General features: G+C 51.4%; 4 protein-coding genes across 11 annotated transcripts in view; 2 read left to right on the forward strand and 2 right to left on the reverse strand.

The window, feature by feature from the left end:
• Positions 1–1,846, forward strand: part of TESK2 (testis associated actin remodelling kinase 2) — a 128,281-nt gene extending 126,435 nt beyond the window's left edge. For both annotated transcript variants that reach the window (XM_032361153.1, XM_032361154.1), the window contains one exon: positions 195–1,846. In XM_032361153.1, the coding sequence (XP_032217044.1) occupies positions 195–916 (722 nt within the window). In that variant the 3' untranslated portion in view covers positions 917–1,846. The remainder of the gene's footprint in view (positions 1–194) is intronic.
• Positions 1,759–5,243, reverse strand: TOE1 (target of EGR1, exonuclease). The gene is made up of 9 exons (XM_032361156.1): positions 5,159–5,243; positions 4,258–4,406; positions 4,128–4,168; positions 3,899–3,995; positions 3,617–3,775; positions 3,105–3,364; positions 2,745–2,904; positions 1,995–2,664; positions 1,759–1,950 (listed from the first exon to the last, which is right to left on the reverse strand). Exons 1-8 carry the CDS (start codon positions 5,208–5,210, stop codon positions 2,044–2,046), a joined length of 1,539 nt encoding a protein of 512 aa, XP_032217047.1. The 5' UTR covers positions 5,211–5,243; the 3' UTR covers positions 1,759–1,950; positions 1,995–2,043.
• On the forward strand, positions 5,154–22,595 carry MUTYH (mutY DNA glycosylase). 7 transcript variants are annotated; one of them, XR_004289821.1, is made up of 19 exons: positions 5,402–5,471; positions 8,436–8,561; positions 8,657–8,735; positions 8,857–8,977; positions 9,534–9,682; positions 9,772–9,811; positions 9,934–10,007; positions 10,145–10,186; positions 10,262–10,333; positions 10,426–10,539; positions 10,625–10,722; positions 10,801–10,945; positions 11,025–11,088; positions 11,241–11,432; positions 11,536–11,672; positions 11,758–11,910; positions 12,111–12,152; positions 12,855–13,175; positions 22,511–22,594. XR_004289821.1 is itself a non-coding variant. In XM_032361155.1 (16 exons), exons 1-16 carry the CDS (start codon positions 5,367–5,369, stop codon positions 12,984–12,986), a joined length of 1,677 nt encoding a protein of 558 aa, XP_032217046.1. In that variant the 5' UTR covers positions 5,348–5,366; the 3' UTR covers positions 12,987–13,071. The 7 variants fall into 7 exon arrangements, 1 of the variants encoding a protein (XP_032217046.1); XR_004289820.1 differs by having other exon boundaries at positions 8,436–8,740; positions 22,511–22,595; XR_004289823.1 differs by lacking the exon at positions 5,402–5,471 and having other exon boundaries at positions 8,552–8,561; positions 8,657–8,740; positions 22,511–22,595.
• On the reverse strand, positions 13,462–15,037 carry HPDL (4-hydroxyphenylpyruvate dioxygenase like). The gene has a single exon (XM_032361157.1). The coding sequence runs from the start codon at positions 14,853–14,855 to the stop codon at positions 13,740–13,742; it is 1,116 nt and encodes a 371-aa protein (XP_032217048.1). The 5' UTR covers positions 14,856–15,037; the 3' UTR covers positions 13,462–13,739.
• Positions 22,596–26,908: the final 4,313 nt, after the last annotated feature.

Consider the following 26,908-nt stretch of genomic DNA (forward strand, 5'->3'; position numbering starts at 1 on the left):
TTATAGGATCTCACATCCAGAAAAAAGGCAGAGGGACAGGGGATGATGGAAAAAGTACTGGACTCTAAGAAATAGGACTCGGCATATGGCCTCTCTTGAGTTTTCTCATTGGTTAAATGCTTTGTGGCACAAGGTGCCACTTCTGTTTGTTATGACTAATGTGAGTAAGCCTGTTTTGACTCATTGTTTTTCAGGACTCTTGGAAAAAGGACCTGGGGTGAAGCGACTGAGCACACTGGATGACAAGATCCCTCCCAAGTCCCCACGCCCAAGACGTACTATCTGGTTGTCTCGAAGCCAATCAGACATTTTCTCCCGTAAGCCCCCACGTACAGTGAATGTCTTGGACCCATACTACCAGCCACGAGATGGTGCTGCCCGCACCCCCAAAATCAACCCTTTCAGTGCACGCCAGGACCTCAAGGGTGGCAAGGTCAAGTTCTTTGACCTGCCCAGCAAATCTGTTATCTCCCTGGTATTTGACCTGGATGCACCAGGGCCCGGAACTCTGCCTGCGGCTGACTGGCAGGACCCCCTGGCCCCACCTGCTCGCCGGTGGCGTTCTTTGCCTGGTTCACCAGAGTTCTTGCATCGAGAGTCCTGTCCATTTGTTGGCCGAGAAGAATCACTATCTGATGGGCCCCCACCACGCCTCAGTAGTCTCAAGTACAGAGTGAGAGAGATCCCGCCATTCCGAGCCTCCGCCCTCCAAGCTGCTCCAGCCCACGAAGCCATGGACTGCTCCAGTCCCCAGGAGGAAAATGGTTTGGGGCCCAGGCCCCAGGGGGCCAGTTCATGCCTTGCAGGTGCTTCTGAGGAAATGGAGGTAGAAGAAGAAAGGCCAAGAGGCTTGGCTCCAGTCCCCTTCTCTGTCTCAGGCATAGGCCTGAAAACCCAGGGAAAACAGGATGGGTGAGAGGGGTTAGTCCCCAGCTCACCTTGGGGGTGGACCTTCATTTGAAGCCACAGGGCCCCCTTGGTGCACAGCCTCAACTCTTCCCTGCAGCCTACAGAGCAAGCAGGCCAGGCCAGGCTCAATCTGGGGGCTCCAAGTGCCCAATGGCTGTGTATGAGAGGGGAGGCAACAGTGAAAGGCCTTCCCAGGCAGGGCCAACAGCTGATACAAAGCTTCTGAAATCCAGCAAGGAGCTCTGGCTCCCACCCAACTCCCACTGCACTTCCCCAGACAGGACCAGAGGACTCTTAGTTCTGGTTTGAGCTGGCAGGCAGCTAATACCCCAGGTTCTTCTCCCACCCCAGGTCTGTCATATAAGCTACTGGATGGAACCTGGAGCTAACCAGGAAGCCATAAAAGGCATGGCTATTTCTCAGACTTGAAGAACGGGGAGCTTCTTGCCAGGACGTCTAAGACACTTGAATAATTGCTGTTTGCACTTACTGCATGGTCAGACCACATCACTACATTTCTATGCAAGGGGAGGGTGAGGCAGCGTGGTGGTCATGGCTCTTAGCTAACCTATTCAAAGATCTTTTCCAGTTGATTAATCTATTTTCATATTTATGAAGGAATCTTAATGTTCTGCCCCAGAAACTTTCAACCTTGTGGTTGGGAGTGGGGCTGATTTTGTAGGCCTCAGGGCCTGCTCTATGTATTTGTCAACATGTGATACACCCAGGTGGTTAAATGGCTTATGCACAGGCGGATTTTCTTCCCTTCCTGCTCTGGCTGGAGCCACGGGAACAGTCTGTCCTTACAGAGCCGCAATAAGAAATAACCAAAGATGAAGCTGGTCAAATATTTTCATAACTTGTTTCTGTTGATTTTTTGGTAATACTTTTTCCCAAGACACTTTCAGATTTAAAAATAAATAAAGTCTGTGTTACAGGTGCTGGTCAGCCTCTTTACTTGTACCCTTGTTCCTTACCCTCTAGAGTAAAGGAGGTGGTCCAGGCCAGGACCAGCCCCAAACCCCCAGCTCTGTAGAAGGTGGGAGTAGAACATTTACAGGTTAGAGGAACCCAGACTCCTCTGTTCCACTCTCAGTTCTCTTCCTGGGCCTTGAGTGCTAGGCGAAAGTTGGGTCAGCTGCTGCCCCAAGCCAGCTTCATCTTCTGGTTGTGGGCTTTGGAGGATCGGGAGAACTGGCTCTTGGCCACTGTGAGGGGTACAGCTTTGCCACTCAGGTATACCTTGTTGTGGCATTCAGGTAGCCAGGGTCCAGAGCTACAGAGCTGGGGTCCTTGGCTCACTGCCACATAGGCCATCACGTAACCTGTCATAAAGGCATCAAAACCAGCCCGATGCAGTCCATTCCCAGGCACTGGGTGAGGACCGGCTTGACTCCCTGGTGCTTCTGGGGCAGCTGTATCAGCTGTTTCTGGCCCTGCTGTTTTAAGGTCCAGCTCCAAGTCATTTTTGTGACCTTGCTCCAAGCCAGGCTGGGTCCTAGTCTCATCCTCAGCTACCTCTTGCTCCATTTCTTCAGCCTTGAGGCCATCGCCACAGACCTGCTTCACCGGAGGACAATCCTCAGTTTCCTCAGAGGTCTGTTTCCCAGGCAGGCCCAACAAAGCCCTCCGCCGTTTCTCCCTACGTCGCCGCCGTCGCCGCTTGTCCTCTACCACAGCCTCATCGGTGTCAATGATAAGATCAATATCATGAGACCGAGGACACTGTGGTCCCAGGGGGCACCAACCATAGGCCTAGAAGTAGGAAAAGGCTTAGAGAGGCGTTCTAGGCATCAGAACCTCCCCTCCCCCAAGAAATGGGTGGGTGCTCTCACCGAAAAGTTGTCACAGACGCTGGTGGAATGAGGGCGATGGGTTGCAGGGGGCATGCAGCAGCGGTAGTCGATATGGGCCCTCATGCTGGAAGGATAGTTGCAGAACTCCAGGGTCAGATGTGGGCTGCCAGCTGCCTGCTGCTTCCCATTTTCCCGCTCACTGAAACAGCATAAGAAGGTATTGGCCTACTAGCATATAAACTCCAAGAGAATAGGGTTTTTGTCAGTTTTGCTTACTGCTGAATACTCAGCACCAAATACTGTGCCTGGCACATGGCAGGCACTCAATAAATACCTTAAATGAATGAAATAGTCAGGCTTATACCAGGCCCCACCCCTAAACCTGAACCAGTTCCTCACCATTTCCGGAAAACATATTCTAGGTAGGAGGCCACGAAGCGCGCATGAAACTCAGCAGCATATTTGGTGTCATAAATGCCGGCTGGAAACATTTCACACAGGTCAGCAGTGAAGGTTCCCAAGCTCTCGGGCAGGTGTGCATAGAAGTTCTGGTACAGGAACACCAAGTCTATGAGACCATTGTGTAGCACCAGGGGCCGGCGGGCCCGGATTAGCTCCAGGAACAGTGTCCTCACTGACTGGCTCTGACTCTCATCGCCCTAGGTGGAAAGAAAGGGATCATAGGGAAGGACAGTCCTGTACGGAGCCTCTTTTGCACAACATTTATCCCTGGCCCCCTATCTGGAAAGTTCTCGCTCCCTACGCTAGTCTATTGTGGATCAGGCTTGTTTCCCTAGCCTTATCCCTAGTGATTTCCCATACTCCCTAAGAAGCAGATCCTCTCCCTGTACCCAGACCAGTTAGGAAGAAATGAAATCACAGAAGGGGCAGTGTCAAGGTTGGAGACCTACCTTGTCATTGCCTTTGTGGTACGGGATACCCTGAGCATACTGTCGGTTGAAGTTGAAGCCATGCTGTACCAAGAACTGCACAGACTTTGGCTCTATCACATACTCTTCCATGCACAGCAGGGTCAGATTGAACACCTGAGCCAGGTAGGAGTGTTCACCCTGAGAGAGAAAGGATCTGCTACATTAGGATTTGGGATAGAAATACCGAACACCTGATGTTCTCCGGGATCTCAACCCTCTTCCCCGCGGCCACAGAGCAGGGATGGGAAGATCAGTCCATACCTTGTCTGGCTGCTGCTTGAAGCAGGCAAGGCCCAGGGAGAGAACAGAACGGGTCCTGGCTGCATGACACACGGACTTGTAACGTTCCTCGATGCACCTTGGGGTTGGGTTTAGGGGGTGGCTGTGGCTGAAGTTAGCCCTCAAACCACCCAGGACTGTGACTTCTACTCCAGGGATGAAGTCTGCCCCTCCTGCCAAGGCTGGCACTAAGATCAGGGCTTATACTTACTGGTTCAGCAAACTCTTCCTGTCCCCAAGCCCACTCAGTTCCTGGGAGTGTGTAAAGGGAGAGTCTTGTGTCAGGTTCCCAGCACCAGCCCTTGCACAGCTACCTGCCCTCCCCATTCCCCTGCCCTTACCGTGTCCACAGCCACGAAGCTTGCGGTCTTTATGGCCAGCAGGAGGGATGGCCACATCTCCTTGAAGTTGTCACTCTGCACATCCACCACGGGCACCTGGACTGCTAGCTTCTCCTCAGATTTTGTGCTTTTGCTGACACCGCCTGAGGCTAAGGAGAGAGCGAGGATGGTAATGCTGGGGCAGGGGCCCGGAGCAACGGGTACCAAGGTGTAGGCCATGGCTCGGGGTGGAACGTTGGTGGGCAGTTTCCATTAGGGCAAGAAATGGCACCTCTGTCCTCCAAGCCTTTGTATCACATGTGCTCTACACACAGGCCTAGGGGTGAGCAGTGCTCTGAATTTGGGGGGAAAATGCCGGCGTCTTCGGTGGTTTACGTCAGACTTTGGGAAAACTGCTTCTCCCCACAGCACCACAATCTTTAGAAGTGGAACGCTGGATAAACGATCTGTGAGGTTCCTTCTTCCCACATCCCGCAGGAAATCCTTCTCAGGGCTTGAGGAATGCGACTCCTTTAATACCTCCCAAAGCTCCATAGTACTGTTCCCACGGGGCCCCAGGAGCCACAAGCAACGGTAACTAGTACCCTCCAGAGCCTCATAAATAATTTCTCAAAGCCAAGCTCCCAATACATTCCACTTTCTTCGGACCCGCGCCACGCAACAGAACCAGGACTCTAGACTACACCTCCCGACACGCCCCTACCCGCCCCAACTGCTCTCAACGCGCCAGGCTCTCGCAGCCCGAACCGCGCTGCCCGCCGGGATTTGTAGTCTCCTCGTGGCTGGCTCAGAAGGAAGAGCTGGTCCTCTGAACGTTAGTTTCTACAGCCGAGAGCCCGAGGCCTTCCCCTCTCCGGTGCGCACAGGGTTTTAAAGCGGGAAGCCCCCGGAAGCCACTCACCGTCAGGGGACGCTGGGGCTGAGGCTGCGCCCTCGCCACTGTCGGCGGCCATGACACCGCGCGCCCTCGCCTGAGTAGTTGGTGGGTACGCGGAGCTCCCGCCTGCTTGCTCTCCGCGCGGCTCTGGCGGTGGGGGACGGGGCGGGGCCTCGCCCTCCGTGTCGCCGACGGGTCGGACTTCCGTTCACACCTCCCGGGTCTGGCGCGGATGGGGGCGGCCCGGCGCGCGCGGGGACCTATTGGCTGGCGCCACGGGGTCGGAGCCACGCCCCCGGAGCGCGTCGGAAGCCGGGCGCGGGAGACTGAACGGGAGGTAATGCGTTCTCTGCGTTCTCCGGGCGGGAACGCCGGCGGCGGCTTTATGCGGTCTTCATCCACGCGGCCCCGGGGTGGGGATGGCAGTCCCCAGCGGCTGGGAGGCTGTCCGGGCCAGTCTGAAGCGCGCCCAGGAGTTAGGCTCAGACAGGGCAGTGTAGGGAGAAAGGATCTAATGGTAATAGGTAAATTCACAAGCAGAATGGAGACCTCACTTCCAGAAGTGAGAAGGCGGGTAGGGGGACTCGAGACGAGGCTGCCAGAGGGGTTAGAGCCACCGACTGGCAGGGAAGCCTTTGCAATAATCCGGACAGGAGGTACAGTTGACCTCCAGGGTGATTGCACTTGAATCCGGATACCGTGAGCCCTTACCAGAGGCCGGTTCTGTCTCCCGGGCTCTGGTTCCCATCAAGGAGTCTCAGCCCGCCCTTTATTTACTGTTTCTGGTTCATCTTCAACCTTTCTCCACTGAGTCTTTTTCATCATTAGTTAGTATCGTTTGGATTTCTCCCATTCTAAAGAAAGAAACCTCTTACTATATTTCATCCGGTTAATTAACTTAACAGTGCTTGTTGTATACAACTTACCTGGCACTGTGCTCAGCACTGGGAACTCAATAGTCAACAAAAGAGACTCGGTCTTTGCTCATAGAGTTTTGTAGTCAAGTCAGGTAAGCGGGTACTGATCAATGAAACATAAATAAATGTGAAATTACAATTAGTAGGGACGCCTGGGTGGCTCAGTTGGTTAAGCAGCTACCTTCTGCTCAGGTCATGATCCCAGCGTCCTGGGATCGAGTCCCGCATCGGGCTCTTTGCTTAGCAGGGAGCCTGCTTCTCCCTCTGCCTCTGCCTGCCACTCTGTCTGCCTGTGCTCACTATCTCTGACAAATAAATAAATCAAATCTTAAAAAAAAAATTACAATTAGTATAAGAGGGAAAAAATGAAGAATTACATAAGATTGTGAGACTAGGGGAAGGGGGCTGATTTGGACATTTAAGTCAAGACCTGAAAGAATGGGGTGACTGGGTGGCTCAGTCAGTTAAGCATCTGCCTTTGGCTCAGGTGAGGATCCCAGCCAGGGTCCTGGGATGGAGCCCCTTATCGGGCTCCCCGCTCAGTGGGGAGCCTGCTTTTTTCCTCTGCTGCTCCTCCTCCTTTGTTCTCTCTCTCTGTCAAATAATTAAATAAAATCTTTAAAAAAGGGGGGGAGGGGGAAAGACCTGAAAGAGTAAGGAACTGTTAGGTGAAGAACAGGGTAAGAGCTGTCCAAAGAGAGAAAAAGGATTGGGTGAGATGTCAAGGCGGACAGATATGTGGGGGATTGAAGCAACTCTTAAGACAAATATGGCTGGAGCATAGTGAGTGAGGGGATGAGGCAGGTGGGGATCTTTGGAGCCTACAAGACTATGTTAAGAGGATTGGGTTCTCAGAGCAATGGGTGTGAGAGCCAAAGTCCTCATTGCTTACAAGGTACTTAGAGATCCTGTGCCCCCTACCTTCTTTACTTCTTTGACCTCCTCTACTGCTCATCCTTCCTGGGTCCATTTTAACCACACTGGCTTCCTTAGTATTCTACAAACACACCAGACATCTTCCTTAGGGCCATTGCACTAGCTCCTTTGTAGGATGCCTTTGGCGAATTCCTTCAGTTGCCTGAAATCACTGGTCAAATATCACTTTAATAAGTCCCACCTTGACCATGTGCTTTAAAATTGCAACATTCCAGGGGGCACCTGGATGGCTCAGTCGTAAAACGTGTGCCTTTGGCCGACATCATGATCCCAGGGTTCTGGGATTGATACCCCACCTCCCCAATCACACCAGGCTCTCTGCTCAGTGGGAAGCCTGCTTCTCCCTCTCCCTCTTGCTGCTCCCCTTGCTTGTGCTTTCTCACTCTCTCTGTCAAATAAATATATAAATTAAATCTTTAAAAAAAAATAAAATCGCAACATTCCACCATCACCACTCCTTATCCCCTTCGCCTACTCTACATCTTCTCTTTGTGTTAGTATTTATCAGTTAACATCCTATATAATTTAATTATTATTGGTCCCCCCCTCCCTGCATTAGAATATAAGCTCCATAACGAGAGGAACCTTTGGTGTTTTATTTACTGAAGTTTCCAAGTACTTAAAACTGCGTAGCACATAGGCACTACATAAATATTTACTCAGTGAATTAGTAGGAAGCCATTGAAGGTTTTAAGTAAGAAAATGAGATGATCGTGTCTTAAAAGACGGCTTTACTCTTTGGAAAATAGATTGTAGGATGAATTATGTAGTTAATGAGTTTGGTGACCATAGGTTGGCTTGGAAAGGAAGGAGAGTGGGTTTTGTAAAAGTGATAAAGGAGCAGGACCTTGAGCTCAGTGCGTTTGGGAGAGACCACTGTTTCATATCCGGAGGAGAGGGAGCGGGAGAATGCAGGTAAGTGCAGAGGACAGGAAGCTTGTGCATTCACTTTTCTCTGAAGGAAGAAGGAAGCTCTTGATGAAAATGAGGTGATGAAGCGAGGTTTTAAGAGTCTGAAGCAGGGGCTCAGCGGGGACTGGTGGAGCACAGCACAGGAGTGCAGTCTCGGGAGGCAGACCTTCTGGGTTTGGGTGCACAGGTTGGTTCATCTCCAGAAGCCTCAGTTTCCTCATAACTGCAGTGGAGATGATACAAGCATATACCTAATGACGTTGTCTGGAGATGGAGGGGGAAATCGCTTAACTTGGCATTGGGTCTGGCACACGGTAAGCCCTTACTAACCAAAAGAACAGTAAGGGAGTGATGAAGATCAACCAGATGCATTTCTCATTACCAGCGGGCAGCCAGCTTTGGTTTACTACATTAAGAAAAGATTAGGAATAAAAATAGCACATCCGCTCCCACCACCACTGCCACCACCCCAACTTGCCATCTGCTCTCAGGCCAATCTTTTCCCATCTCTGATCCTTGGTTTCTCCTTTCTGTAGAAAGGAGGTTCGGACTACATGATGGCTCAAGTCTGTTTCATGTGCTGCATCTCTACCAGATAAACTTCTGCCCACTGCGTGCTTCTAGACACACCTCCTGAGCCCCTGTCCACACATAGAGTCACAGTGAGCATCCGGGATACACAGGTGTATCCTGCCCAGCCCAGCCCTGGTCTCTTTTGCGTGTCTCCAAGATTTCGCTTATGTTGGTCTCTCTGAAGTCACTTGCAGAAACTCAGCCCTGCTGGTCATCCCTCAGTGCCACAGCCTGCCAAGAGCGAACCCATGAGCATCTGGAGAGTGAGGAAAGCTAGACACTCTATCATGAGGGTTGCAGAGAGGGAGGTGGCTGTTATACCCATTGTGGGGCCCCAAGATTCAGCCTCGTTGTGACTGACCACTTTGGGCCTTTCTCTTCTAGGCCATCATGAAGAAGCCACGAACAGCTGTGAGGAGTCATCACAGGAAACAGGCATCCCACCAGGAGGGAAAAAAGAAGTGTGTCCTTAGCAGCAGTCGGGTCAAGCCTTCTACCCCAAATGGTGAGGAGCTCAGTCCTAGTCAAAGACAAAGGTGCTGGATTCATTGGTCATGAAAAGGAGGGAGATTCGGGCTGGGAAAGGAGCACAGTTATGTGTGAGGACCTTACGGGACTAATTAAGGTCTCTTCTGACTTTGCTGTGTCACTTTGGGATGATTGCCCTGAACGGCTGCTTTCTTACCAGTGAAATGGAGTGGTTGTCTGTGCATTTCCTTCCTCTTGTGGCTTTCATGGGATCAGTTGAGCTTATGAGCCCGAAAATGTCTTGTAAATGGGAAAGCCCTGCACACGTATACATTATGCTTGGCTGAAACTGTTGGGTGTTCATTGTGACCCAGAGTCAAAGAAGGTGGTGGTACCACCCTGGGAAAATTAAGGCTGGCAATCTGGCTCAGGTTACATACAGCTAGAGAATTCTGATCTGATTTCAGATCCAAAGCTTAAGCAAGGGGTTGGGGGTAGGGGACACCCTAAGTGGGAGCATCCGGGCTGCAGTGCCCTGGGTACCTGGTGCACGGCCTAGGCAGGGATGATACCTGAGTTTCCTGTGGTCCCAGCAGACTTGGCCAGGCGGCAGAAGGACGTGGTGTTGCAGGCCTTCTCCCCGTACCATCTCTTCAGAGACACAGCTGAGGTCACAGTCTTTCGGGAGAAGCTACTGAGCTGGTACGACCGAGAGAAGCGGGACCTACCCTGGAGAAGGCGGGTAAGCAGGCGAGGGACAGGGAGAGCAGGGTGGGAGGTGGATGCCCAGCGGTCTCCATACTGACTCCTTCCCTGGGACTGCTTTGGCAGGCGGAGGGGGAGGTGGACCTGGACAGGCGGGCATATGCTGGTGAGTGCATGTCTTGGGACCTGGGCTGCTTTGCCTGGATGCCTACTGGTCTGGGGTCTAGGGGCTGTGTGCTGGGAACAGGGCAGGTCGGCCACGCCCTCATGCCAACCCCTCTCCCCCAGTGTGGGTCTCAGAGGTCATGCTGCAGCAGACCCAGGTTGCCACGGTGATCGACTATTATACCCGATGGATGCAGGTGACTCCAGGGAAGGAAGGGGAGGGTCATGAGCCAGACCCCAGAGAGAGCCCAGCCTTTGGGGTAGGGGTGAAGAAGGTTTCCTCCACTTCCCTTGACTTTGAGCTTGCTCCTTTTTGTTTGCCTTCGAGCTATAGAAGTGGCCAACGCTGCAGGACCTGGCCAGTGCTTCCTTGGAGGTAAGAGTCATCCTGGGGTGGGGGGAGTGGGGACAAGTGAGGACTGACCACTGATCTCTCTGCTCTCACCCAAAGGAGGTCAACCAGCTCTGGGCGGGCCTGGGCTACTATTCTCGAGCCCGGCGGCTGCAGGAGGGAGCCCGGAAGGTGAGGGAGTGACAGGGGGTGACAGGTAAAGGGGTGAGGCCCAGGGCCTCAGGTGTTTCATAACCTAGAGCCTCCCCGGTCCTCACAATCAGGTGGTAGAGGAGCTAGGCGGCCACGTGCCACGTACAGCAGAGACCCTGCAGCAGTTCCTGCCTGGCGTGGGGCGGTACACAGCTGGAGCCATTGCCTCCATTGCCTTTGGACAGGTGAGTCCCCAGCCCACCCCGGCCTGGTGCGTGCCCACCCTTCTTCCTCCCAGAACAGGCTAACTCCCAGATTCCTTTGTGCCAGGCAGCCGGTGTGGTAGACGGGAATGTCGTACGGGTCCTGTGCCGAGTCCGAGCCATTGGTGCGGATCCCAGCAGCACCCTCGTCTCCCAGCATCTCTGGTAGGATCTCGGGGTCATGGGGAGACCGGGAAGGGTGTCTCTAAAGTGTCTCTGGCTCACAGCCACGTTCCCTTGTAGGAGCTTAGCCCAGCAGCTGGTAGACCCTGCCCGGCCCGGGGACTCAAACCAAGCGGCCATGGAGCTGGGGGCCACAGTGTGCACCCCGCAGCACCCACGCTGCAGCCAGTGCCCAGTGCAGAGCCTGTGCCGTGCACACTGGAGGGTGAGCCATTTGGGGAAGGGGCAGGCAGGGGCCCTAGAGGGCAGCCCCTGCTGCATGACATCTGCCTCATGCCCCTTAGGTGGAGCGGGAACAGCGCTTGGCCCTGCAGAACCTGCCAGGGAGCCCCGACGTGGAGGAGTGCGGTGAGTGCCAGCCCCAGCCCTTTACTGCAGCGTTGGGGACCTGCTTGTGGAAGCCTCATTCCAGTTTGTCCTACACCCCGAATAAGACTCTGCAGAGCTGGGCCCTGGCCTGCTCTCAGGGCCTAGCAGCACTTGAGGCTCTCTCTTCCCAGCCCCCAGCACGGGGCAGTGCCAGCTGTGTGCGCCTCCCATGGAGCCCTGGGACCAGACCCTGGGAGTGACCAACTTCCCCAGAAAAGCCAGCCGCAGGCCCCCCAGGGAGGAGTGCTCTGCCGTCTGTGTTCTGGAGCAGCCCAGGGCCCGTGGAGGTCCTCGAATTCTGCTGGTGCAGAGGCCCAGCTCAGGTAGCTAGATCCTCGGAGCCCAGGGTGGTGGCAGGAGCACCAAGGGGGACACGGAGGCGTTGACAGCTAACGCCTGGCCACACCTGGCTGCCCTTTCTCTCAGGTTTGCTGGCAGGACTGTGGGAGTTCCCCTGTGTGACTGCAGAGCCCTCCGGGCCATGTGAGCGCGAGGCCCTGCTGGGGGAGCTGCAGCGCTGGGCTGGGCCCCTCCCAGCCACCCACCTCCAGCACCTGGGGCAGGTGAGGGACCCAAGCGAGGGGCAGGGGTCTTGGCTTCTGTGGGCACATTCATGGGCCTGTTTCAGCCCCTTGGTTCTCCCTCCAGGTGGTCCACACCTTCTCTCACATCAAGCTGACATATCAAGTATACAGTCTGGCCCTGGACGGGCACACCCCAGTGACCGTCACGCCACCTGGCGCTCGCTGGCTGACCCGCGAGGAGTTTCACACTGCTGCTGTCTCCACCGCTATGAAAAAGGCACTACTTGTGTTGTCTTCCTTGTACTTTTTTGTGTTTCCTGTATGTTCTTTGTGAACCTATTACCATGTAAACAGGGAAACACAAAAGCTATTTTAAACAGGTGTGTTGTGGGGGGCATGAAGTTGAGAGACTACAGGGGTTTGGCTCTTTGGGGTTAAGACGCCAGCCCTGCGCTCTCCCCGTCTCTCCTTGGCTAGGTGTTCCGTGTGTATGAGGGCCAACAGCCAGGCACCCGCAAGGTGAGTCTCGTTGGCCCTCCCCCAGCCATCTTTCCCCAGCCCTGAACCCACGGGTTTTCAGTGAGCTAAATGACACGTGCTTGGGTGAACATTATCCCCTCCAGACTTCGCTGTGGGCAGCCAAGTAATAGTTCTTCCCTGGAGACCTTAGAGCTTGGAATCCGGGGTGGAGAATAAGAACAAATGATGGAGACAATAGGGTCACAGGTGTGTGAAAAATGCTTGTACTAGGTTTTGTGGTTTATGAGAGTTTTCCATTCTGTCTGGGAGGCAAAGATCAGGAAAGGCTGCTTAGAAGCAGCAGCTGGTAATCTGGTTTTAAGAAATGAATCATTATCTCCAGGTCTGGAAGGGGAGTCTGCAGCAAGAATGTTGCTACAAGCAAAGTGTGAGCAAAGCTGGTGTAACTCGGAGTGCTGCGCGCAGGGACACATTTGATGGGCAGGGCCTGCGCAGGCCAGTCAGGGCCAGGGGCACCAGGCCACGAAAGCATTTTTGGTGGAGAGAGAAGTCCATTTGTATCTTAGGGAGAGTACCTTGGGCTGCCATTTAGAGTTGACCGAAGGTGTAGATAATGGAGACCAGCTGGAAGCTTTACCGCGTTCAGACAGGAACCTGAGCTGTATCAGTGCCGTAGAGGGGGGGGCAGGAGAGGACACTCTGCTGCCCCCCGAGTGGCTCCTTCCTTTGACTTCTGCACAGGGTTCCAAACGGTCCCCAGAGTCTACTCCATCCAGCCGGAAAAGGCCCGGCCCGGGCCAGCAAGTCCTGGATAATTTCTTCCGGCCTCACCTCCCCACGGATGCACCCCACCTCAACAGTACGGCCCAGTGACGCCTCTGCAAGCCCCCACTTCCTGAGAATCCGTTTTTAGCTTTTTTTTTTTTTTTTTAAATAAAGTACTTATTTTTATAGTCCTTTTGGAGACTTTCCACCTCCTCCCTAGCCCACTCATTCTTCTCCTCAGAGGGGCCCGGAAAGTGGTGAAGTCCCGCACTCCCAGCCAGCCCGGGGCAAATGGAGGTGAGTGTTCTGTCCCGAGTGATCGTCCTCCCCCAGCCCCCAGGAGAGAGGAAGAAAGCAGCTGCAGTGGGCCCCCTGCCCAAGGCCTCCCCACCCACAGAGGCTGCTCCCTAGGGAGAAGGGAACCGGGAGGATTTGTTCTGTCTTAAATTCCTACCTTAAACACTAAATTTATTTCTGTATTGTTTCATATGTAGTGAAACAATACAGCGAATCAAGGGTTAATAATCATAAAATTGGGGGCTATGGTGGAGAGAAATGGGATCAGAGAAGGTCACAAAGATGGTTCAAAAATATCGGTAAGTTCTATTTCCTACTATAATTCCTTTATCATTCTTTATGTTAGTTATAGACTACGTAAGAACATTTCATGGTTTTAAAAAAAAAAAAATCCCACCTCTTTGGACCCCAGTGAGAGCTTCAAGTTCTGGTAGGTACCGAAGACATGGTGGCTGTACCTGGCCCCTGGAGACAAAGCCCTTCACCCCAAGCCTCTGCAGGTGTTTCTCAGTTCAGCTGGCCCTGTGCTCCAGTATAGGAGGCTGAAACCAGCCGCAACCTTCCTCAGGTTTCCCATTCCCTGGTGGCTTGCTCCTGCACCGACTGCCATAGGGCCCGGATGTTGCCCTGGCCAAAGCCTGTGGCCCCCTGCCTCTGAATCAGCTCCAGGAAGAAGGTGTCCTCTGGAAAGAGAGACTTGGTGAAGACCTGAAGCAGAAACTTGCCTTCATCGCCATCCAGCAGGATCCCCTGTCGGGCCAGCAGGCTAGGCTCATGCCCAGCAGCTAGGATCTGCCTTTCCTTGCCTGGCTGCTGGTAGTATGCCTCAGGAGGAGCCAGCAGCTGGCCCCCAGCTGCTGCTACCCGCTCAGTGGCTTCTACAATGTTCGGCGTGTAGAGCCCCACGTGCTGCAGTCCTGGTCCCCTGTGCCGGGTCAGGAACTGCTCCACCTGGTCCTGTCCACTAGAAGCCCCTGGTAGGGTCTCAGCCAGCACGAGAGTGGGGACAGCACTGCCTGGTGGGGTCTGCAGGGCCGTGAGCTTCAGTCCCCCTCTCCCAGCTCCTGCTGTCACCTCGAGGCCTGTCTTGGGGTCCTCACCTGGACTCAGTGGCAGGTGGCGAAAATCTAGGCAGTCGTGGAACCAGCGCATCAGTGTGGGGGAGCTGCCAGGGATGCAGGCCAGGGTCAGGTGGTCCACGTGGCTGACCCAGCCCGGGCTGGCTGCAGAGGATACGGGCTGGAATCCTGGGAGGAAAGGCCCTCGGACGCCCGCACGCTCCAGGAGTGTCAGGCTGAGGTTGCCGGCAGGCGAGCGGACCACAGCGTAGGTGGCTGTGCCCTGCGTATCCCTCACGCTAACCGGGGGCACCGGCACGCTGCAGCCCTGCGCGACCAACGCCCGGGCGGCGGCGCCCGCGTCCGCCACGTCGAAACACAGGTTGGTGGCACTGGGCACAGCATGACGTGGGTCCAGGCCGTACAGCGGCTCCCCCAGCCCTGCGCCCTCGTTCACCAAAAAGACCGCGTCGCCGCTGCGCAGGGCCAACTGCCGCCAGCCTTCTGCCTCCCGCACGGCCAGGGGCTGGAAACCGAAGAGACGCTGCAGATCCTGGGTCAGGGGCTGCCCCGCGGGCACGTGGAAGGCAATGTGGCACAGACGACGGGCGTGCACGGCCATGGCGGTCCGGGTGATGACCCTGGCTTGTCCTTCCCCCTAGTAAGGCCGCTCACCTGGCTTTTCAAGACTCCCGGACTCTCCGTCCCAGGTTTGTCGTCAGAAGCTAGTGGAGTCCAGTTTTGCCTTCAGAGCGCATTCCTCGCTCTTTTCTGAGGAAGTCACAGACTCACCCCTTTGGGGCTCGCGGGGCAGCGTTGGGACCACGCGGTCTGCGGGGCCAGTGGTGAAAACCACGTGGAGCCAGAGCTGGGGTGCAGCCGGAGGGATGGGGCGGCGCCAGGGACCGCGGCTCACACTCTCCTCCTCCCACGCAGACCGTGTCGCCAAGGGTACAGCGGGGACGCAGGACTGCCCTTTCCCAGAGCCTGTTTATGGGCCATGCCCTCGGGCACCGAGCCTCCCTTCTCCCACAGCCCCGGAGACCACAATAGCTGCCTTCACTTGGTGCCAGCGGCCGGGCTTTCTCTCCTCCCCTAAACTTAAGAGCAAAGGAAACCAATCCTAGCTGGGGGAGGAGCCAGAATTCCTAACCGCTTACCCCCGCCCCTGCCCCAAGCAAGGAATTTACCAGTGTCAAGTTTTAGCTTAAAAATTCTAGAGAATTTTGCCTTTGACGCGTAATGTTCCTTTAAAACTTTAAAAATATCAAAATATTTTTTTACAGATTTTCTTTCCCTCCCCAAATTGGTCCAGAGAAACTGATGTTATAGGAAGCTAGGTCATTTGTATGGCTCCTCAAATCTCTTTCTCTCTGTTAGTCTCTCAACTGCGCCTCTTTCTTCAACCCCACTTCTCTCTCAACAATCTTTTGACCCTGACCCAAGCAAGATTTGGAGAAAAAAACTGGTGGCACAGGACCTGAAAGAAACAGCTGCATTAGTGTCCTTTCTCTCCCTCCTGACCCTAAAGGACTAGAACTCAAGCCCTTCTTGTAGCTTCCTGACTGGGTATTGGGCCAGAGAAGCTTTCTATAGGCTTTTCTGGGCTTGAGACCCAGAATTGTGTGAGATCACTGGATTGAGTAGAATTGAGTAGATAATAGGAGTCTTCTGAGACTTCAGCGGGTGGCTCTTGGAGGGTTTGGGAAGGGCACTTCAGGGGTAAATGGCATAAGCAAAAAGGTCAGGAATGCGAGCCAAACCCTCAGAGGAGCAAGAGCATAAGACTGGGGAGACATTTGGGATAGATGCTATGGTTCCAGGCATTGCAAAGGAGATTCCTTTGTCAGGGAGCAGATATGATACCATTCAGTATTACGTCATTGTCAAGTTCATTGGCAAGAGGAAGAAGGTTGTGATGGAGGCACAGGGCTGAGAAAAAGAGGTCTGGCTGCGTGTTTAGTCTTGCAGTCAGGTAGGCAGTACCAAGAAGCTGATCAGCAATGGTAAAATACACTTGGTGCTACTCTGCAGACTAATAAATTGGAGAACATGGGTTCCAAAAGCTGGATAGACCCGGGTTTGAAAACTACCTCCAATATTTAGTAGCTGTATGACTTGGAGCAAGTTGCTTATCTTCTCTGAGACTTGATTTTCTCCTCTGTAAAAATGGGAATAATAATAGTACCTACTTCATAGGGTTGTTGTGATTAAATAAGATAGTATATTCTGCAGCCTGGCAAGGGGTCCAGGATTTAGCCTATGCGCTGAAGCCCAGCTATGTGGGATCAGGACATACAAAGTGGGTTTGTATGTCACAAGGAGAGGGGCTGCAGTAGGACTCAGAATAACAACCACATTTGGACCGCCCCCCCCCCCCAGGTTTGAGCACTGGGAAGGCTCTAGGAAGGCCCTGGCTTTGGTGTGGATTCTGAGGTTAGGGCCTCTGGGGATAGCGCTCTGTGAGGGTTGGGGCAGAATAGGTTATCTTCTGTCCACGCTATCATGATCAAGGCCCCAGGTGAGCAGCTCTAGTGCCTCCAGGCCTTTGGTCCAGCCAGAGGGGTTTCCACTCAAGGGCCCTATGTACCGACAGAGGGCACAGAAACGGGTCCCCTAAACCCATCACTTCCCACCTGGTCCTGAGGAAGAGGGTAGATTTCTAAAGGCCAAGAAGGGTCTGACTTAAAGAAAGGGAGATCTTAGTTAGGGCATATTGCCCTGCAACAGCACTGTGCTTGACCTTGACCCAGAGGTCATTTTGGGGGGCGAGGGGGCAGAAAGGGTAGAGGTGGTCATTGATGTTGGTTCTCTCCCCCGCCTCGCCAAGCCAGACTCCCATTCCTGCAGCCCTGCTGGCATCTGGGCTGTGACCAATGTAAGACCGCCATCTCCTCCCGGTCAGGACCCTGGGGCAACTTCCGCGTGATGGCGTCCTCCGTGCCTGTCCGCGACTGCCTTCCTGCTGGGTCTATGGATGCTAAGGGTGGGCGCTGGAGGGCACGTAGGTCCGAGGGGTGAGGCGATGGCGCTGCAGGAGGCCTCGTGCCACATCCGCCTTCCACAGCGGCCAGGTCAGCGGCGGTGCAGGGGTGGGGAGCCGGCTGTGGAGGTGCTATACACGTCCTGAACCTGTAGAACCAAGTCCCTTCCGCAGCTCTCAGCTCCAGCCCGGGGGCTGGCGGAGGTGCACGCTTCTCCCCTCAAAGCCTGACCTCACCCCGTCCCGTCTCCCCTCTACCAGCCTGAACTGAAAGTCCTTTTCCGGAACTCGCGCCTCTCAGGTCCCATCCCGTCACTCTCCTTCCCTCCAGGGCCAGGTGGGCGATTGTCAGCTGCTGCTCTTTAACATAACCTCTAGGTGTCACCCTTGCCCTCAGCTTAACCCGCTCCTCCCAGCCCCTTTGCTCCCCACTTCTCGCGGAGGCGGCTCGGGTGGTTCTTTCCTTTCTCTCGGGTCACCGGCATCTGCCCCTGCCCCTGCCCCTGCCCCTCCTCCATCCGATTTCGTTTCTCTCCGAGTCTGTGGAGTGCTTGACATTTTACAAAGGGTGGCCTGGAAGACCTCACAGAGAAGGTGACTTGTGTGTGTGTATGCATGTGTGGCAAAATACACATAACATAGTAAGATTTATCTTGCTAGCATTTTGTAAGTGCAAGTTCAGTGGTATTAAGTACCTCCATCTCCATCATCGTCTAGGGGATTCTTGCCCTATTCCCCAGCTGAAACTCTGTCCTCCTTAAAGACCTCTCTACTCTCTCCTCCCGCCAACCCCTGGAAGCCCTAGTCTACTTTTGACTACTCTAGGAGCTTCATATAAGTGAAATCATGCAGTATTTGTCTTTCTGTCCATTATTCCCCCTTAAAAGGACTTAAGGTCAGCAATGATTTTCACGTTGTTCAGTGGACAACCTTCAGATCTCACCTCACTGCCTCTCAGAATATTTTTTGCAGCTGACCACTGTCTACTTTCTGAATACTCTTGCCCCCTTTTATAACATCATACTCACTTGGTTTTCCTTTGGTGCATTCTCTCTCCTCTACCTCTGCCTATTTGTAAATGTTGGTGCTGCTCAGGGCTTCAGTTACCATCTCCTTGCTGGATAATCTCCACATCGACATCCCCCTTCCTAATCTTTATTCAACTGCTTATTTGCCGCCTTGATTTGGATGTCCCTCTGTCACCTCATATTCAACATGCCCAACATTGTCCCTCTTCTCATGCTCCCATTTCAGCACTTGTCCCACTGCCCTCCAGTGGTCCTATTCGGAAACCTAAAACATTTTTGAATCTTGCTGTTTCTCACCCCGCACCTCCAGTCAATCTCCCTGTCCCTGCCCATTCTATTTCCATAACGTCTCTCAAGCCATCACCTCCCTCTTCATCTCTCTGTACCACCCACATGCTGGGCCTCCCTGTCTCTGCATCACCCGGACACTACTAATTGCCTGTCTGGCTTTAGGTTTACTACTGTCCTAACCAGTCCCACCTTGTAGCCAGAGTTAGCTTTGAAAAATGTAGATCTGATTATGTTATTATCCTGCTTAAAGCGTTCACTAAATTCTGCTTGTACTTAGGGAAAAGACCAAAAGAATTTCTCCTAGCTGATCAGCCGCTGACAATCTTTCCAGCTTTTGGTGTCACCATCCAACCGCCACCCATACTGTAGTTTCTTGAAAGTTTCATGCTTCCTCCCACTCAGATCTTCAGTCTTTGCTGTTCCCTCCTGCCCAAGATACTTTCTTTCCCACTTGCTTTGACCCAGCTAACACTTTATCAAGCAGTAGGTCTCAGCTTAACTTGCTTGAGGATGTCTTCCAAGACCCCTAAGACTTATGTCCAGTGCCTCAATATTTATTAATGAACAAACTAAGGCCTCAAGGGCAGGTGGGTGATTACCAGACTGCAGTTTTTAATATAGCCTCTAGATGTCACCCACGACCTCTGCTTAACAGGGACTTTGCTGGGCACCAGGAAGGAGGGGCTGAGTAAGTGCCCACCTGGCCGGCCCATCCATCCAGCTGGGAGTGGTTAAGGGAAGCCCAGCTTCTTCTCTTAGATCTGACAGCTGCTCCACCTGCTCTGGGTCAGTTGCCTTCATAGGGTGACCAGCCATCCCAGTTTTCCCAAGACTGAATATCCAGTGCTTCAAGGATGTGGAAATTTCAGTCCTTAAACTGGGACAGTCTCAGGCAAACCATGGACACAGGGGCCCAAACTTCCATGTCTGCATGAGACTAAGATCTAGGCCTAACAGGAAAACTTAGCTATAACCCAACCAGCTCATCACAGCAACACCACTGGTGGGCTGACCATGCAGCTTGGTGGTTGTAAGAATTTAGGGACAGAAAGTATATATGCTTTTATTTTATTTACTTTTTTAATTTTTACTTATTTATTAGATGGAAAGAGCTCGAGCATGACACAGAGAGGGAGAGAGCTGGAGCAGGGTAGGGGGATAGGGAGAAGCAGAATCTCTGCTGAGCAGGGACCCATTCTTGGGGCATGAACTTTTGGTCCTGGGATCAGAAAGTATATGTATTTTAATGAGTATGAAGAGACCCACCTCTGTCTGACATTGGTTGAGTGCCACTGGGCATAACACACACACACATATATATTGTTTCTAATCCTCACAGAAACCCCAAGAGTACAGAAGATAATTCCCCTTTTTTGGAGATGAGAAAGTAAGACTCAGAGAAGTTAAGTGAACAGCCTAAGTCACACAGCTGCTAAGTAAAATGGTGAAATTCAAACCTTTGTCCTTCCATCTACAGAGCTCCTGCTATTTTCACTGAATCTACAGCCTGTCCATTTCCCTCCTGCTCCATCTTCATTTAGGAGTCCTGAGTGTGTATGTAGGAAGCAAGAGGCAGGTGTAGATAGAAGGGATTTTGAGAGAGGCCTGTGATCAGGGCATGTGGGAAGTCCACAAAGCATAGACAGCTCACCTGTGCACTGATAAGTGGCTCTCCCATCTTGATTGAGCTATGAACGTAGCCTGTAGCCTGGGGATTTCCAGGGAGGCCCCATCATAGGCTGTTGTCCTGACACCAAGTTGTATCCTCACTGAGGAGCCAGGGTCGTGCTTCCTAGAGTCCAGGATGAAACCAGCCAGTTCTTATTTGATTGCAAATGGACAACTGGACATGGGAGAGGCACAGGGGAGGAGCCATCAGGAGCTAGCCATGAACTAGAGGGACAAGTGAGGGTTAGGGTTAAGTGGAATTTGTGACAAGGGTCATGCTAAGCAATGTGACTTGCCTAAAGCACGTGGCTTAGTAAATGATCGCGTGCCTAAAGCAATGTGGCTTAGTAAATGATTGCAATTAATAATATAGCCAGACACTTCTCTTTCCCAGAGGTATTGTAAGGCTGAGTTTTATGTTTGCCTAGGTGGTTCTTTAGCAATTGAGCTGTTTCTGAATACTCAACGAGAGTTGGTTGTGTAGAATTATGAACAGAGGACTGACTTCGGTTGTGTAGAGGTATGGGCAGAGGCCTGACTGGACTGGGCAATGATCAGAGCCTTGATGGGCACTCACTGGTCTGGCTGCCAGATGTCTACTCTGTAGGAGGTATACTAAGACTTTGGATTCCTTTAAGAATGTAAAGTTCTCTGGCAAGAAAGTGATTTGGGTTAATGCCATTTCATTTTCTTGGTGATGTTCAAAGACTTTTTTTTTTTTTTGAAGATTTTATTTATTTATTTGACAGACAAAGATCACAAGTAGGCAGAGAGGCAGGCAGAGAGAGAGGAGGAAGCAGGCTCCCTGCCAAGCAGAGAGCCCGATGAGGGATTTGATCCCAGGACCCTGGGATCATGACCTGAGCCGAAGGCAGAGGCTTTAACCCAGTGAGCCACCCAGGTGCCCCCCAATTTTTTTTTAAGATTTTGTTTATTTGACAGACAGAGAGAGAGATCACAAGTAGGCAGAGAGGCAGGCAGAGAGAGAGGAGGAAGCAGGCTCCCTGCCAAGCAGAGAGCCCGATGCGGGGCTTAATCCCAGGACCCTGGGACCGTGGCCTGAGCCAAAGGCAGAGGCTTTAACCCACTGAGCCACCCAGGCGCCCCTGTTCAAAGACTTTTAGGGTGCAAAAGCTGTCTGCAGACCTGGGCCTGGTGTGGGTTGGTGCCCTGTGGCCAGGTTCTGCCCGTGGCTCCCGTCTGCCTATCAACTCATCAGAGAGCTGGAACTTAAAAAAGTCCTCCCCGGAGCTCTCTGCTCTTCCCTAGCTGGACTTCCAACTTCTACCAGAGAACTGGGCCTCACACACAGGGGATAAAGAAGGGCTGGGGAGGAGGGAAACCTTCAGTAAAGCTGCCTTCTACACTGGACCCTTCTGTCCTTTATTTTCATATATTCCAACTTCACTAAAGGGAGGAGGATTTTGTGAAAGAGTCACCAACAATCTAGCATTACACTGATGTGGGACCTCTTGCCAGAAGTTCATGGAAGATAGCAACTTGGTGCAGTGGAAAGCACATGGCTTTAGAGTCAAACAGAATTGGTTTCTGCTACTTTCTTGTTGGGTGACCTTGGGAAAGTTACTCGACCTCTCTCACTTTTTTTTTTTTTAAGGTTTTATTTATTTATTTGACAGAGAGATATACAGCTAGAGAGGGAACACAAGCAGAGGTAGTGGGAGAGGGAGAAGCAGGCCTCCCACCAAGCAGGGAGCCCGATGTGGGGCTCGACCCCAGGACCCTGGGATCACGACCCAAACCGAGGGCAGACACCTGAAGACTGAGCCACCCAGGCAGCCATCTGACTCTTGATTTTCTCAACTGATAAGTGGGAATCATAATAATGTCTGTGTCACAAGTTTGAGGTTTAAATTTGTTAACCAATATAGATAAAGCCCTAAATCTGCTATATAAAAATATGATATTTATTTAGTGCTTATTATGTGGTGTGCCATGTTAAGTGCTTTATCAGCAGAGCATGGACTCATATAGCCCTATGAGTTGCAGACTTTCACTGTCTATGCTTTATAGCTGTAAAACTGAGACAGGGGGAGATCGAGTAACCTGCCCAATGTCACAGAGCTGGTAAACAGCAGGTCTAGGATTTGGACCAAGACAATCAGGTTCCAGCTCAGGCACACTTAACTACCGAGCCATGATGCCATGTAGAATAAGGCTGAATAAAGAACAGTTATTACGAACATAGTAATTTAGTATTAAGTGCTTTTTATATCCATGGTGCTAAGTGTTAATTATTAGCATATTTGGACGCAACATTTATCCTTTTTGTTCCTATTTTTTCCACAGCCATGGCAACAAAGAGCCTTGTGCTCGCTACAGCAGAGGATCCTGCTTTTGTCCGATCCAGTCCAGTGCGCCAGTCTCTGCAAGCAACAAAAGATGTGGTCACTGGCCGCATGTCCCTGCCCCCACTAGAGGACTGAGGCAGGCTGAGGCCCCTCTGGAATCAAGCTAGAAGAGCAGCAGACAGGTACAGATCAGCAGACTGAGAGCAGGGCTCACAAAAGGGAGGTCATGCTTAATAAGCCTGATTAATTTCTTTGAGTGACAACAATGCAAGGGGACAGGGGTGAAAGGAGGGACAGTAATTCATCCTGATTCCAAAGCTCAGGAACACTGTTAAAACCAACACAGGGATTTTGTGGAATGCTGCTGGGGCCTGGAGGGCTTTGGTAGGGCTCAGCCTTGGGGCAGCTGGAAGGAAACTCAGTGAGTGGCTCATGGTGACCTGGTGAAGGGGAAACTCAGAACAGGGACAGGGCACAACCTGTCCAATCTGTCCAAGCCATCTAACCAAGACAGAAATCTGACTTGCCTGTTAATTTCCTTCCAATGGCTTCCCACCATCTAAATATGGTATAGTGTGAATGATAGTGAAACAATAAAAACTGCATTTATTTGATACTTACAATGCATGGGGTGCTTTACAGAGAGGAAACTGAGGCAGAAAGCTGAAGAAACCTGCCTGGTCCCACAGTTATAATACACACTGAGACTCTGGGACACCTGGGTGGCTCAGTTGGTTAAGCAGCTGCCCTCGGCTCAGGACATGATCCCAGCGTCCTGCGATGGAGTCCCACATCGGGCTCCTTGCTTGGTAGGGAGCCTGCTTCTCCCTCTGTCTCTGCCTACCACTCTGTCTGCCTGTGCTCTCTCTCTCTCTCTAACAAATAAATTAAAAAGAAAATCTTAAAAAAATATATACACTGAAACTATGACTTAGATTGCTCTCATAGGCCCCGTGTTGACCCCAAATATAGTTCCCATCTATTTATAACTGTGTTTTTTTTTTTAAAGATTTTATTTATTTATTTGACAGAGATCACAAGTAGGCAGAAAGGCAGGCAGAGAGAGAGAGAGGGGGAAGCAGGCTCCCCGCTGAGCAGAGAGCCCAATGCTGGGCTCGATCCCAGGACCTTGGGATCATGACCTGAGCTGAAGGCAGAGGCCTCAACCCACTGAGCCACCCAGGCGCCCCTATAACTGTGTTTAATGGTGGATCTCTTCCATCACACAGGAAGCTCCTCTGTAGCAGGACCCATAACTGATTCAGTCTCTGCAATGTCAGCCCTTGGTAGATTTTGGTGATGCTGAAGCTCTTGTGTCCTTCTTCCTCTGCATACTCTCCCTAGGTGAGTTCATCCATGCTTTTGGCTTCAACTCTCACCTCCTGGAGGAAGACTATTAAAGCAGGCATTACGATGGCTTAACTTCAGTACCACCCCGGATGATTACTCTGAGCCCATCATATTAATATTCCATCTTTCTTGCCAGTAATTGGTTTACAGATGGGGATATGCTCTGGTCCTGTCCAGTGAGGCCAAGGAAACATCCTCAGGGGGTCTTCTGGGAAAGGTTTCTTCACTCCTAGGAGAGAACCCCGGAAGCAATAGTGAGTCTTCTTCCTGGGAATGTTGTCAAGCCTGAATATGGACTGTAGCTAAGGCAGTTGTTGTACTAACAGCTGAAGATGCAGCTAACAGCAGGGATGGCAGAGTGCAGAGCTGGAAGGAGTCTTTGTCCTTGACAGCGCCCAGTCTGCCAACCCCAGGGGCCACCCTGATGCTGAACTTTCTCAAACAAGGGAAATTAAATATTATTATTGCAGGAGCCATTGTGAATGGGCTTTCTGATGTTTGTGGCAGAAAGCATTCTTACTGATACAACCAAGGCAACATTATGGCTTTTGTGGTTCCCTTCCTACAGAACAATTTCTTTTAAAATTACATTTTATGATTGTATTGGCATAAAGATAAATATATTAATTTTGTACATTAAAACATCTTTGACTTAAAAGTTTGTTTTTTTTTTCTTCTGATTTAAAGGAGATTAAAGCATTTTTTATGGACCTCTAAAAGTATTGGAGAACTAATGTGCTTGGTGTGCATAGTAGATAGAAGGGCCCCAGATACAACTCCCAAATATCCATCTCCAGTCCATACTTCCCTTTTGACCTTCAAACCTTCACATCTAACCATTTATTGACAGTTCCATGTGGGTGTCTTACCTCAAATTTAACATACCCATGGCTGAACACATAATTTTACACACACTTTCGTTTTGTCTGAAGGAACTACTCACCACCCAGCTAGTTGCCCCAGTCAGAAACCTGGGACCTCAACCTCTTTCACCCCATGCCTAATCCATCACCAAATGCTTCAGTTTTCCTTCTGAAAGGGCTCTTAAAAGCATTTACTCGCTTCCATTTCCACTCCTATCTCCACTGTTATTGTCCATGTTGCCAGCCTCTCTTGCCTAATTACTGACGTGGACCCTAATGGTATCCTTGGATGTTACCCTCCCTGTAATCTTCTATCTACACTGTTGCCAGAAAGATCTTTTCAACCTGCAAACCTGGTTCTGTTATCCCCCTGGTTAAAACCTACTGATGGCTTCTGTTGCTTTTATAGCAGAGATCCAAACCTTTAGCAAGGCTTCTGAGACTCTGTCTCGCCTGGCCCTGCCTTTTCTGTTCTTCTCTCTTACTCTGTGCTCAGACACGTGTTCTTCCCTTAGTCCTTCCGACGCAAAGGCTCTCTCCTGCCATAGGATCTTTGCACGTGTTATTCTTCCATTTTCTACTCCTCCTTCAGTTTCAATATACTTTGCCAAGGAAGCCTTCACAGACTCCCCAGTCTACCTAAGGGCACTGGGCAAGTTTCTTACCTGCCTGATGCCTCTGTTTTTTCATCTGTAAAATGAAGATGATAATAATGCCTAACTCACAGGTTTGTTGTGAGGATTAAACAGGATGATGAATGAGAAGGACTGATGAGGTCAGACTGGTGCTGTGTTCTCCTTGGGTAATTGTCCTGCCCTCTGCCTTTCTTTCTAGATGGGAAAAGTAGTGGAGACTCCCCCAGCCGACCCAGTTCTAGGTGGGAATTTTGGGGTAAGATGGGTCCTAAAATGTGAAGGTTCTGAGGAAGAGCATCTACACAAGGGCACTCAAAAATTTCTAAGTGACTTTAGTGAAACCAAGGAGCTAATTGTGCCTGGGCGTCACTGACAAATGCCTGGGTTGGGCTGGAGGTACCCAGAGAGAGGGAGAGATCAAGAGAACCCACGAAGATCGGGGAGAGAGGGGAGGTCAGCAGAAGCACACCACATTTCCATCAAATCTACAAATGGCCTGTAGCCTCTAGAACAAGACACTGGTTGCAATGGCGCCTGTATGTCAGGCAAACCTGGGCTTCCATCCCTACCCTGTCACTTATGGACTGGAGGATCAGGAAAGTCACTTCCCTTCCCTTATTTATAAAATGAAGCTCATGAACTCATTTTGCAGGGTTGGTAGGAGGATTAAGTAGAATTGTATTAGTTTGTTCAGTCTGCCATGACAAAGTACTGTACAGGCTACCTTAATTTGTTGTACTTCGCTTTATTGTGCTTTGTAGGTACTGTTTTTTGGGGTTTTTGTTTTTTTGCAGTGATTCTTTTTTTTTTTTTTTAAAGATTTTATTTATTTATTTGACAGACAGAGATCACAAGTAAGCAGAGAGGCAGACAGGGGTGGGGAGGGGTGGGGAAGCAGGCTCCCCGCTGAGCAGAGAGCCCGATGTGGGCCTCTATCCCAGGATCCTGGGATCATGACCTGAGCCTAAGGCAGAGGCTTTACCCCACTGAGCCACCCGGGTGCCCCTGTAGGTACTGTTTTTTAGAGGTTGAAGGTTTGTGGCAACCCTGTGTTGAGCAGATCTATTGGCTCTGTTTTTCTAACAGCATTTGCTCCCAGGGCATGTGGGTGGCTTTAGTTGGTTCATTTTCCAACTCTCGATTTCTGCTCAGATCATGATCTTGGGGTCGTGGGATCAAGGCCCGTGTTGGACTCTGCACCGAGCATTGAATGTGGAGCTTCCTTGAGGCTTGAGATTCTCTCTCTGCCCCTCCCTGCCCCCTGCTAGTGTTCTTGCTCTCTGCCTCTAAAAAAAAAAAAAAAAAAAAAAAAAAAAATGTTTCCTACAGCATTAGCTCACTTTATGTCTCTGTGTCACATTTTGCTAACACTTGTAATATTTCAAACTTTTTCATTATTATTATATTTGTTATGGTGATCTGTGGTCAGTGATTATGACTCACTGAAAGTTCAAATGGTGGTTAGTATTTTTTTTTTAAGATTTTATTTATTTTTTGGCAGACAGAGATCACAAGTAAGCAGAGAGGCAGGCAGAGAGAGAGGGGGAA

This window comes from Mustela erminea, chromosome 10 (assembly GCF_009829155.1).
Source record: "Mustela erminea isolate mMusErm1 chromosome 10, mMusErm1.Pri, whole genome shotgun sequence".
Classification (NCBI taxonomy): domain Eukaryota; kingdom Metazoa; phylum Chordata; class Mammalia; order Carnivora; family Mustelidae; genus Mustela; species Mustela erminea.

Excerpts from the sequence above, each read along its gene's own strand:
- TOE1 (XM_032361156.1), bottom strand. The coding sequence starts at position 5,210 with ATGGCCGCCGACAGTGGCGAGGGCGCAGCCTCAGCCCCAGCGTCCCCT. Across the intron at positions 4,407-5,158 it reads AGCCCCAGCGTCCCCTGACG|CCTCAGGCGGTGTCAGCAAA; the intron begins GTGAGTGGCTTC and ends CTCTCTCCTTAG. Across the intron at positions 4,169-4,257 it reads GCTTCGTGGCTGTGGACACG|GAACTGAGTGGGCTTGGGGA; the intron begins GTAAGGGCAGGG and ends ACACACTCCCAG.
- MUTYH (XM_032361155.1), top strand. The coding sequence starts at position 5,367 with ATGGGGGCGGCCCGGCGCGCGCGGGGACCTATTGGCTGGCGCCACGGG. Across the intron at positions 10,187-10,261 it reads TGGCCAGTGCTTCCTTGGAG|GAGGTCAACCAGCTCTGGGC; the intron begins GTAAGAGTCATC and ends TCTCACCCAAAG. Across the intron at positions 10,946-11,024 it reads TGTGCCGTGCACACTGGAGG|GTGGAGCGGGAACAGCGCTT; the intron begins GTGAGCCATTTG and ends CATGCCCCTTAG.
- HPDL (XM_032361157.1), bottom strand. The coding sequence starts at position 14,855 with ATGGCCGTGCACGCCCGTCGTCTGTGCCACATTGCCTTCCACGTGCCC.